The 12,966-nt window shown below is 44.0% G+C and overlaps 1 protein-coding gene and 1 pseudogene across 1 annotated transcript; both read right to left on the minus strand.

Moving 5' to 3' along the window:
* Positions 1 to 8,237: 8,237 nt before the first annotated feature.
* On the minus strand, positions 8,238 to 9,500 carry LOC144141863 (uncharacterized; annotated as a pseudogene).
* A 1,211-nt stretch (positions 9,501 to 10,711) lies between these two features.
* LOC144141864 (uncharacterized) lies at positions 10,712 to 11,658 on the minus strand. Its single transcript, XM_077673346.1, has 2 exons — positions 11,456 to 11,658; positions 10,712 to 10,922 (listed from the first exon to the last, which is right to left on the minus strand). The coding sequence occupies exons 1-2, from the start codon at positions 11,656 to 11,658 to the stop codon at positions 10,712 to 10,714; spliced, it is 414 nt and encodes a 137-aa protein (XP_077529472.1).
* Positions 11,659 to 12,966: the final 1,308 nt, after the last annotated feature.

Consider the following 12,966-nt stretch of genomic DNA (forward strand, 5'->3'; position numbering starts at 1 on the left):
CGCTGGCGGCGCACGTCGCAGGCACAGAAAGTATAAAGGAGGCTATGGTTATAGTTACACTCGCGTAGCGCACGGAGAGCTCCCACGAGGCCCCGGCCTTGTCCATTTCCAGTGACAGCTATTATTCGCCGGCGGCACGCGGCAGTCATCCTCTTCGTAGCAGGCGCGGCTCGCACAACACGTACTTCTCAAGAAAATCGACCGCCCTGCGACGTTTCACCGGCCAACTTCACCTTCGCCTACCAGTAAGCCACAGACACAGCCTAGCAAGAAACATAACAGTCGTTCAGAGTTCGTACTGTTTTGATTCTGCTCGCGAGTGTGAATGAGTCAGTGTTCTGCTCGAGACCGGCGAAAATACGTATTGCTTTCACACCGTTCGGCCTCTCCAATGACGTTCCGGGCACGGCGCCGTCTTTCACGCACAACGCTCACCTCCAGTGGCGGAGAATCGCCCGTGCAGTGACGCGGGAAACACGCTGAGTGTATGTGACACTAGAAGGGACACAAGTCTCCCAAAATGTTGGGTACAATAAAAAACCTGGAAATCGTACCTGCAACCACCTCGCAGAGGAACAACCGCGTTGTTTTTAACGAGCAACTCTCAGCGATCACTGCATTTAGGCCTCTCGTCGATCGCTGGCGTATTCCTTCAGCTCGAAGGTTGCTGACACGGAGACGGCGTTGCAGTCTGTAGCACGTCAGTGTAGGCTGGTTCCACAATGTTCGGAGCGAGCTTCTATTGTCGGAAAGCACTTCACATCCGTTCGTGGGGCCGCAAGTTCACATCGAAAATGAATGTTCGGGGACAATGGAGCTCACACGACACCAACTGGCAGCCATTTTGTAAGGATGCGTAAAGGAGAAAGGGATGAAAAGGAGGGGAGATCGTGGAGTCATGGGAGCTCATAAGACTCTTATTTGGACAACCGCAGTTGTCACAGCTAGATACTGCGTTTTGTGAAGAGGTACAATCGTTGTATATGCGCCTATTTACGACTGCTTGTGGCCCCCGGTGTAAACTGGCAGTTTTGCCACCGTCATACTACCACACGTGGGAGCAGGCTACCTGCCGTGGGGAGTTTAAAAGACGTATTCCAGCCAAAAAAGTCCCATTCAGGCTAACTTGTGTTTTGTGTGCAGGTTAAACGTGGGAATTGTCAATGTTGTCATTTACTTTACCAAAACAGTAAAACCTCATTATTTGAACTCGAAGGGGACCATAAAACTATTCGAATTAAGCGGAGTTCAAATGAGAGGGTGGGAGCTAGAATGAATTCAAATCGCACGACACTGCGTGCAGAACCCAAAGAAGCCACCTCTGGACTGGTTATCGGAGAGTAGGCGCTAGCACACGTTTGTGGCAGGTGATTTTGTAAATAGCATTTCGTAAATAATAATGGCATGCTTTGCATCTTTAGTAAATTTGGTTTGGTTTGTATTTGCAACACATTGTAATCACTCTGTGCCGACTTCTTCCCGGAGGAGAGGTAAAAACCATGGTATCCCAAATTCCATTTACCCGTTCTGGGTACCGACGGGTTCAAATTATCGAAATTTTTCTCCTATTGAAATATACAGGGCTGTTCTGGTAGCAGGGTGGGAGTCGAAATGAACCGGAAGTTCGAATTAACCGAGTTAGAATTAACGACGTTTTACTGTAGAAGGAGAAAAGGAACACCGGTTTGCGATGGGGCAGAGGTGTTCCCGCCAAGATAATGCGCTACACAAGCGTGGCCATTTTGAAAACTCACAAAACGGTTACGGACACTGGCAACAACCCCAACACGCAGGTTCTGCAACAATACTAGAAGCCGTAATAAAATCAATTACCACAATAGCTCAAGAAGTTCAATACATCAAGAAAATATATACGAAGGAAACTGGAAGAAGCGTACACTGTAAAATTTATCGGTGGGCCTTTGAAAACCTGTAATATTTTTCCACGCTCCCATATTAAAACAAACTTGTTTTCGTGTAATTGGACAGCTGGATATTCCTGAAGGTGACTGGTTTTCTTTATGAATCATTTCCATCATGAATCACCCTCGCCTTAAGAGTTTTTGCCGAACCTTGGACTGCATAAAAAAGGTATAAATCAAATCATTAGGTTGTATGAAATAAACAAATACAGTAAACGTAATGCATAAATCGGAACAGCGATCGGAGTTTCAAGGGCAGAGTAATAAACAATTCTTTTTCCAGCACCATTATTTTCAGAAGCAGTAGGGATTGCAAAACTGGACAAGCTCATCACAAAACCGGTCAGGCCCGAAAAAGACATTCTGACAAGGCGAGTGCCTGTTTATATTAACTTATATTTCACCGTCGGCTTACGAGTTGTAGTCGAACGTTGGACTACCTTAAGAGATATAAATCTAATATTTGCGTTTTACCAATTAAACAAACACCACAAAAAAAAACTCATAAACCGCGAGAGTGACTCACAGTGTTAAAAAACTTTTGTTTTTCTAGCAGCAATATCTTCAAACCCCTTAGGTATTAGAAAACTGCAAAATCTCATTCGCACCAGTTTATTTAGGCCCCCATAATTCCTCAGCTGAAGCTTGTGAGTGCGTAGATGGAGTTGTAAAAGGTAGTGGAGCCAATATACAAGACGAAACAGCACAGAGAGTGGATTTTACGGCCTTTGCTGCGCGGGTGATTTCTGTAGCCTATAAGAAAAAGTACACATCTTAAGTTGTAACCGCAAATAAACTACAAAATTTTAGCTGCCAACTGTCTAACAAGAAACACGCAAAAACACGCAGTTTTATCAAAACAAAAAAAAATTGGCGTGTTTAAAAGGTGTCCAATCGTCCATTTTTTTATCAGCAAAAACACCTTCACTCCAAGCCCTCAAACGTTATTGTTGGAATATGCTGTCATTATACCTTGTTTGCTTCTCATAAAGCGACAGGCTGTTGGCGGGAAAAAATATTGAATGCATATAGTAATTTCCACGCAGAAGAGTGTCTATAGATCTCGTTTCCTACTTTTTGATTATTCTTAGTTTCCGCTTTCAACAGCCCTAAAGGGAAGCTGAAGCGCTTTCCAAAAAATTTGAGTTAGATTAACAGTTATATAGTTTCTTGCGCGCTGATTCCGAATACCACATTGAAATTTATGGTACATGAGTCCAAGTGGCATTTATCTTGCAAAAAGCGCGGCCCCGTTTGAAAGACGCGCGCTTTTCGTCTTTTGACGCCCCTGATTGGTTGCGCCCGTCATGACGTCAAAGGAGGACACCCTTCGGCCGCGCGGGTTGGCGGAAGCATTGCGAACGATCGCACGGTTGCCTTTGCGGCAATTCAGCTTGCAGTTTAATCTTCGCACATGACTGGAAGTTTGTTTTATAATTTCCCGTGCTGTTGGTTCAATTATCTTGAAGCTTAAATTTGCTTTACACGACAGACAACCCCAAAGCAGTGACTGTGACGTCGACTAGTGGGTTCCATCAAAATAGTTTTGAATGAAGCAACCAGCATAGGGGGATTTTATACTTTATGTTAATATTAGGTACTGCCTTAACTGTTTCTTATTATACACAAAACCATTTATGCCGAAGATTAATGGAAGTTTTATAAACAATCTACCAGCGAAAATCACGTACGTGCACCGCACGAAAAAATAGCGTTCATGCGCTGTAAACGTATATGCGAGACACATCTTGCCGGTACACGTATAAACCAACAAGAAGACTCTGCTTCCGCATTTCCTTTGTTCGTTGTCGCCCACCCCAGCCCCGTTACTCATCCCCGTACACAGACCACATGCGCGCGCCATTTCGGCAGCGGCGCTACGGCGCCTCCGCGATTGTTAGCTGCACTTCGATGAGTGGCGTCTTACTGCTTCACATGCATTTATTCTGAAAACACTGCAGCATACTAGTGCCTGCTCAGCATTATTGGCTGTAGTAGGGCTTGATTTTCGCTTGTGCGTTGCGCATTCTGCTACAATATTACGGCCCCCTCGTTATAATTACTGACCACTCGGACAAGGCAGTTACGTTGTAGTTACGTTACTTTAGGTAACAATCACCAAACGTTTGTGATAATGAATCGTTGGCCTGTTTCAGCATTTCTAGATTTAAGCATTTACCGAGCTACTCGGACACAGGCCGTACATTTACTCTTCGCTCCTAATTTTTTTAGTATCATCATTATATATATCACCGACTATCACTGGAGCGCACTTGAGGTTCAGTGACAACAAGTCCTTGCATGGTTATAATATGCAGAGTATATTATCTCTATGATATGCGGCAACACGAAATCTCGGGCAAACAATTAGGCCCCCGCAGTCAACACAAATTATGGCACGGTGGTGGTTCGGAGTGGTGTTTTTTTTTAATTCCAGACAAACATCACTTCGTGACATGTATACTTGCAAAATAAGTAATCTGGTTGTCTTGGTTCTTTTACTTTGTAGTAATACTGTTTCCTCTTAGCCGGGAGAGAACTTCTATCAGGATTGGCCCCTTGTTTTAGTTTCGCCAAAAAAATTATTTTTTTGAACACTGTCCTGAGCCCATAGGGAAAGAAAACCGACGCGTTTAACGAAACAAGTATTTCCTGAACAAATGTGACTTGGTTTCTGGAATGGAACGAAACACCCCCGCCCAAGGTACAGCAGTATTCCCCATCCTTCCTAAATCTAGAATATAATGTGAGCATTCACGTCCGTCGCATAAAAAAAAAACGCATTGGACCGGTTTACAAAGTATTTAACGTAGTGTAGTATATTCTCTGTCATCAAGTCATCAAGCACAGCCACCTCGGCTGTCGCTTCCGTATGTTATCAAGTATCCCGGCCTGGCATTATTCTGCTTAGGAATACGGCATGATAACGTATGTCTCGTTTGGCGTTCGTGCATACTTTTTGAACACTAAAATTGTACAAATGAGTGCTATAAACCACAACAACAACAAGTATCATTCACAAGGAAACACGGCGAAAAGAGCATGGCCGAGGCGGCCGATCCAGCCGGAAGTCCAGGTATGACGTTTTTCAGCCGGTTTTCGCCCGCGCTCTTCGGTCTTCCGGCATCGCGCGGCGAGATGGGGGCGGGGTATCGGGCCACTTTTGTTTGCTCATTGCGCCGCTTCTATTGCATGTATTGCGAAAATATTTCGTACACATGAACAATTCAATGTGTACTTGCTGCTAGTCAACTTTTCTTTTAATTCTAAAACCGCTTCACCTTCCCTTTAAAGTACTTGGGATCACCAACTGTACTGAGCAGCTATGAATACGATGAATGAACGCCTGTAAAGGTCACAATTGCAAACGCACTTACTTATTTAGTGCAAAATCTAGCGGAAGGGGAAATACATTGTTGTATAATAAATATTGCCCTATGTTGCCGCTCCAACTATTTAAAACGTACTTCATTGTCGACACAGTGCATGCACCCTCTGCGGAGGATCGTATTAGTTAAGTCACGGCAGATTAAAATATGTTGTCAAATTCAAAGCCAATCATAATTGTGTGTGATATGACATCGCTGTTAAAAGACAATATATATAAGCGTTTTTTTGAAAAAGTCAGTTTCTCGGTTAACAATGAACTACGAAATGTCGACATAATTTTTTTTCTTGTTTAGGTTTAGGTGCGGGCTTTTGAGAACACTTCGTACAGGTAGCGCTGGTTACCAATATTGCCACCGGTCTACTCTCAATGCGCGCATGGGCTCATGTGGTGGCAAAATACCTTGTTAAGTTTGGTGTAAAACATCGCATCGTAAATATATTAACCATGGCGTTATTTATAACAGGGTTAGCAAACGGGGTGACAGTATACAAGGAACACACAGAAAATGTATTTTTGCAAGATTATTTATTTACGGAGCTGTTTATCCAAGAACGCTAAGAGATGTATCGCAGGGGGTTTCGAAAATTTTAATCACTTTTTCTCTCACAATTTCTGCTAAACGACTCCATCGATTAGTAAACACGTCATTTACAAAACCATTCTGTGTTTCCTACGATACGGACGCCATTCTACGGTTCATGCACAACCAACATGCGCGATTTCCCGGTGGAAAACCTATTTTGAAGCTGCAACAGAGAGAGAGAGAGAAAGACACAGTGTAAAAAAACAAAAGCATAGTTCAATATGCGCCTACGTGTTATGATGACAGCTGGAGATTGTCATCATTAAATTTTGTGAAATTATAACGCAGCAGCCTATAATAAGCGCTTTCATATTGTCGCTTTTGACATTCTCAGCCGAGCTCACAAGACAGTGAGGCGTAGAATAATGGTGCCCCGGGCGGCCATGCGCACGTGGCAAATGTGACTAACTTGTGATCTTTATGGCTTTTACGAGTAAACAACGGGGATAGCGAACCACGAGCTGAATAAGCTGGGATTGCATGTTCGCGTGAGACTTGACCCCTGTTGGGATGGAGCAGGCGATTTGTTTACGGTGGACCGTTTAACAGGTGCACAATTTGGCCAGCTATAAAATGTACCGCCTTTGTTTCTCGAAACCAGCAATTGAACCTAGATGTATTTACAATAATTGCGGTCATAAAGGAAAAGTTGAATGCAGCAATTAATTATATCATCGAGTCGCCATAATTTCAAAAAACACCGTCTTTGAAACTACTACAATTAGAAAGAGTTCATAACACTAAAAATAAATATATTTCGTTTTGCAACTGATGATTGCGAATGGAGAAGGGTTTTTAATTGTTGAATTTTGCTTTGAAATTGAGGCTCTCATTTTCTGCCCTCAATAGACACCTAAATAACTTGAAACGAATACAAATATAAAGTGCTTATGCGTGATCAGTGCATGAAGCTGAAGTAACAAATACGGGGCACCTCCGTAGTTACTATAGCATCCTTCACGTGTTCTTACACACTCCGAATACGTGTTTTACTTGCCAGCTTTTAATGAAAGGGAAAACAAGCGTATTTCATTTCCCAGCAAAAACTATTCAGGCTCACAAATGTGGCCCGAGGGGTCGATTAGGATTTGTAATCCCATAAATGACAATGGGGCTGGTTTCGCCTAGTTGGTAGGCACTGTTAATAGACAGGAGGAAGACGAGCCGAGTGCGCGACCTAGCAGACCTATGTGTGTGTCTTGGCGGCTTCGTTTTTGCAGGTAATAATGTTATAACATTATTTTATATCAAACACTTATAGTCAAAAAATGATTGATCGGCTACGTTAACGCTTAGTCATCTATCAAAGAACGAAAAAGAGATTGATAGTACGCCTGTGTGCAACTCTGTTGATTTCGCGTAAATTTTAGTGGGGAAAGTTGAAATCAAGAATCAGAGACAATTCCTCTAGAAGAAAGAGACAAAGATGTTTGATCATATTTCACGCGTAGAGCATGCGTTTGTGAATATGCGATGTCCTCATTTTTGCATCATTTGCTTTAGCATACGGAATTCCAAGGGCTTATGCAAGTATAAGTATAAATGCATGCTCTAAACCGCCTACTATCATGGAAGATTTTGCAAATGTCTTATAATACGTGTGAAGTGAGTGATTTAAAAATTAAAACGAACGTAAATATTTCAACGCGTCGATAGAATTTTTTTCAAACGCTGTTGCCCAATAGTGAATGTTCGCCCATTTAGTTCACTGTGCTTCGACAAAATGAAATCACCCTTCTTGCATGTGGTACCACTACAGGCTTCCAATACACACTAATGCATAATGTGAGCATGCTCAAGGCGCGCATGGCGTTTTTCTTAGGTCAGTAGGGTACTTAAGGCGCGCTTTTCCTTTGAAAAACCTGGAACAACCTCATACAACGAAAAATATCTGTAACATGGAAAGCGTTGCGAACCTGGCACAAGCATGTTCCGCGGATTAAGATCACTCATGGGCACGTTACCGAAAAAAAGTAACAGAGTTACAGTTACAGTTACCTAACCCAAAATAGTAACTCTGTTACAGTTACAGTTACGAATTTTCCAAAAGTAACTAGTTACAGTTACAGGTACTGCAAAAAAGTAACGTCGTTACTTTTCCGTTACTGTATACAACTAAGTAATAGCTAACAAGATTTGGCTTATTTAATAGAAACCTACGAAGGCATGCCGGTAGTAAAAATTAAACGTTGTAAAGCCTACACGGAAGAACCTAAAATGATGCACACTCATGCCCAAACCAACAATCGTTCAGTACGCCTCATTTTTCTTTATTACGGAAGTTTTACATCCATCATAAGGAACTTTATTTTCTTGTTGCTGCACTCTAGCTGTAAGACATTTATTTGCAAACATCATTGTAACATAGAATTAGTTGTTTTTCAAAGTTGGAATCAGAGAGCTTCCCTCTCTTGATGGCGAATACGTCACGTCCTCTGCTAAAGAGACGTTCAGCGGATGCGCTGGATGGAATCCCCGTATTCCGCTGTATGAAGATCTTCTTTATCTTGGGGAACTTCGACAGCTCGCTCAGACTTGTTCCTGGATCATTTACCCACTGTTACACCTCGGTGGATGAGGGAGAGGCTTGCGGCAGCTGGAAGAATTCGTCGTCTTCGTCGCTTCCGTCAGCAGTTGCTGGATTTTCACTGGAAGATGCTTCCAGCGCTCGGCACTCTTCCTCGAGAATGTGAAATGTTGCCGCTCTCCGCTCTTCTGCCATCCAGGAGAGCTTGAACTTGGGATGGACTGCCGCTGCCAGGGCAAGACTGGTATCCTCCAGGACTTGAGAAAACCTGTGTTGACAGAGGTTGCAGGAACAATGTATGGTACTGATGTGGAGATTTAACTTCGAGGTACAAGTTATATAAAAAACGGACAATCTTTGGTACGCACGCATGTGCGCCCCTGCGGCATCATGCGATGAGATAGAGCAAGATTTCGCTCACCGCTTCGTGACTGCCTCCTGAAGTGCGCTAGCAAGGGGTTTGCAGTACTTTAGCGGCGGGAGGGACCGCTGGTAGCGCAGCAGGGAGTGAAGCGTTGGCTGTAGGACGCCCATGTACATGTATTGTTCTCCTTGCAATATGTCCAGAGCCTTCGCCACACCGTACATCGCCTGGAAAAATAAAGAAATACAATAAACGCACTGCCTAATCGCAAAGAAATAATCGCAATATACCTTGCAGTATTCGTCAATGTAGCAGTATTCCTCTTGCTGCAATCGTGGCAACGAAAGTGCGTCGAATGTTTTGTCCACCCTCCCTTTTGGGACTTCATTGATGAATTTCACAGCGTTGAAGAGAATTCCATCGTGTTGCGGTTGGCACTGGGAGCTGTCTTCCCAAGGCAGTCTTTATGGCTTCGGCTGCCTGCACTGACTGAGCTTGTTTTCTCCAAACCATCTTTAATTTTCCAAAAACCGTCCTCGCCATTTCGCCGTACTTCGCGTTGCTGCAGGCATTTTCGGCATCGACCGAAGCGACGAGGTTCAAAGTATGTGCGGCACACCTCCTGTGCCGTGGCAGGTGGATCTCGTGAGATGAGTTATTCGAACCGCTGTCTAGCACCTCCGTGATGCTATTTGCGACAACGTCTTCGCCATGTTCCCCTGTTTCTCCAAAGATCCTGCGTCATGACAAGTGGAAATTACGAAAAAAAAAACTTAGCTTGAAAGCAAGAACTTGTGGTTGAACTTTTTTATACAGCATGAATACCATCTGGTGGGCTAGATCAATAAAGCATATGAAATGAAAGCGCAAACCACTAGGAAACAAATATCGATAACGACAGAGCTAGCGCTTAATAATGACATTTTAAGGAAGCTGTTGGTGACAGACCAGTAGGGAGTGAACGTTAATATCGATTTAGAAAATCCTGCACCCTTCCGTTTAACGACGACGATGGTTGAACGCAAAGCTTTCTGGGGCGGATTCTTTGGTGGTCGTCTGCGTTTTCCAAACCGCTTAAACCATGTCGAAAAGAAGAAATTGGATAGGCGCCGGCTTCATAACGCGTGGACCCAGGTTCGATTCTGGAGCCGGGGAGCATTTGTTTCCATTCATTTCACCCGGCGATTTCGCGATACAGACGCTATCAGTGCGAACGCTAAAGCTGCGCTTTAAAAGGAACGGACGACTACCCTGGCAGACACATCTGTGGTGCGCTTTTAACAGAAACAAATATATAATATAACACAATAATAGGCTTTAAAATGGAAAATATTCTAACAAAACCGACTCCGAGTCTTAAAAGGATGCTGGGCGACGCAATGCGTGAAGTTTGCGTGTTGTACGTGCCTGCATCGCATCACGCCTTATATAATCTCGGGAATTTGTCTAAAAAAACAAAGAAATACCTATAGAACCTATCTGTGTTTTACTTTGGCTTTCGGCGCACGTTAAAGATACCCAGGTGGTCAACATTAATCCGGAGCCCTCCACTACGGCGCGCCTCATCGCCTGCGTTGCGTCGGCGCGTTAATCCTTACAGTCAATCAATCAACTTTGGGACTCTACAAAATATTAAAAAATCAATTAAGGTTTCGTCGTGAATAGTACAGTGAGAAAATAAACCTAAGTATGCAAAAATTCAGTGCGACCCAAAGTTTCGCGTGATACTTTCTACAGTCAGCGAGGTTCGCAAGTGATGCATGAGAGACTCAATGGTTTATTGTGATCATAAAGAAGCATTGCTGAAGTCACGTTTAACGTTTATACTGCAGCCTAATTTTGTTCCTTTTAAAAAGAACCGAAATATTAAAATTTTCAAGCTTCAGTGTAGACAATTAGATTAAAACAGGAGCAGCCCTGTAACTTACCTAAAGGCTTTCACAAAGTTTGAACCGTTGTTCGTGATGACGACGCATGTCTTGTGCAGGATCTTGTACTCCACAAGTACTGCGTGCAGCGCTGCCGCGATGACGTCGTAGGTGTGGCGACCTGGGAGCCGTTGGCACACGAGCGCTGCGGATCTTCTTTCCAAAGACTCTTCATCTATGAAGTGAACCGTCACACCCAGAAAGCTTCTATGGAAAATGAGCAAGAAACGGAGTAATATTATTACAAACGACGTAAATATAGTCAATTAGAAGTAAGAAAGGGATCTCCAAAAGTTCACAATTGTCACGCAAATTGCGCGGACGAAAATATCACAGCCGCATTGCCTTGAGGTGTTATTTAGCAATTTTAAAAGTCATTGCTAAATAACTTAGAATCCACCATGGTTAGGTTGAAGGGTGAACAATGCTTTGGTAGCTTACGTTTTCGTTAATAAACAACGTTCAGGCAAGATATGCGGCGAGTCTTCATTTATTCACATTCCTATTTTTGTTCTTTTTTTTTCGACGAAATGTAAAAGTGACGTGCAACACATGACACATTTTATGCTTACTCGCCTGTTTGCCGTTAAAACAACATTAAATGCTTTTTGTTAATCATTCTTACATATATTGCTGAAGTGGCCAACGAAATATACTATAAACGACTCCATTTTTTCAGGCTCTACGTTTCGAAAATTCCGCGAACAGATACAGTCCCGCTAATATTTCGCAGGCCTCACCTGTTTGAGGCTGTCCAGCAGTCAGCTGTGCAGCAGACCGTTGATGCTTTCTCCAATGTAGCGATGAGGGACGCTTTGTGCTCTTTGTAGAGGATGTCAATCTGATTGACCAGCGACTTCCTGTTCATCACCGCTGCCGATGGTTGCAGTGCGTTAATCAAACACCGGAACTGTTCATTTTCAACGACCGAAAAACATTGCATATCAGCGACCACGAAGTTCACTATTAGCCTGTCTATGCGACTTTGTGACAGAGCCTTAGGTCGACTCGCTGCTGCAAGACAGGACTCCAGTGTCTGCGTCGAGCTTCCGCCCGCGTGCCTCTTCTTCTCCCCCGCGGCGGGACCATGCTCTGCTTTCCTCTTCTTTGAGTCGAATTCCTTCAGGGCAGTCGGGTGTTTTTTCTGCGCGCAACAAAATTTTAAATTAAGTACACTCATTTCAACTGGATCTGCATGGTTCAATATATCCAATGAATTAGACATGCGAAACCCGAATCCCTATAAAGATGAAACTTACCTCTAGATGCCTCCGCAGATTTGACGATGACGTCTTGCTAGTAGAGTACTCTTTCTTGCAAATGCAGCACAACACCGTAATGTTGGCGGCTGTCGTCTTCAACACCGAAAAATATTCGCGGTAGGAAGGCCAAGGCAACGGTTGTACTTGCTCTGTGTCGACAGACATGGCTGCCAAATGTCTACAACAAGGACGAATACGGCGGCCGAACTTATACTATACCGAGCTGGAGGATAACACCGACGAAAGAATCTGTCAATGTCAACTTTATTTATTTTCGCCTACAATGTCGTCGCTTGACCGCCCCCCGTATCTATCAATGTCAACTTAATTTATTTTCGCCTACAATGCCGTCACTTGACCGCCCCCCGTATCTGTCAATGTCAACTTAATTTATTTTCGCCTACAATGCCGTCACTTGACCGCCCCCCGTAGGGAGAGAGAATGGGAAAAATGGGGCGGAGGTGGCGCATCGACGGAAGGCACTTGCAGGAAAGGGGAAACGGACGTGGGACTGGGAGTACATGGGTTATCGAGGTGTTTTTTTGAAAGATACTAAAAAAAAGCGCTTCGTTAACTTTTTATTTCGTACTTGTGGTCGGAGACGGCGACCAATTTGAGCCATCGCCGAAGCCAAGTTTGTCCGTGGGCCCTCAGAGTTGTTCTCCCGCCCCAACCCCCAGCCGCCCCAATCCCCGGAATGAGACAAGATATTTCCAAAGGGAATAGAAACTGAAATGAACGCTTTACTGCGTTCCCCCCTCCTTCTCCTCCATCCTGTCCTCACAAAGGCGGATTTTGCCGTCTCGACCGGGAAACACTGTTCTCACAATCCCACCCTTCCGTAGCAATCACGTCGCCGATCCCAGGAACCCCTCCCTTCGTTTGCTTTGAGGGGTAGGCCGAAAAAAAGCTTGCCCAAATATTCCTTGCACCCAACATTCAGAAGCAGATGTTGCTTCTGTTTTCGTTTCGGCCTCAGCCCTCGAAAC

Source organism: Haemaphysalis longicornis, unplaced genomic scaffold, assembly GCF_048455015.1.
Source record: "Haemaphysalis longicornis isolate Haplotype H1 unplaced genomic scaffold, Haemaphysalis longicornis Haplotype H1 scaffold_6, whole genome shotgun sequence".
Lineage (NCBI taxonomy): Eukaryota > Metazoa > Arthropoda > Arachnida > Ixodida > Ixodidae > Haemaphysalis > Haemaphysalis longicornis.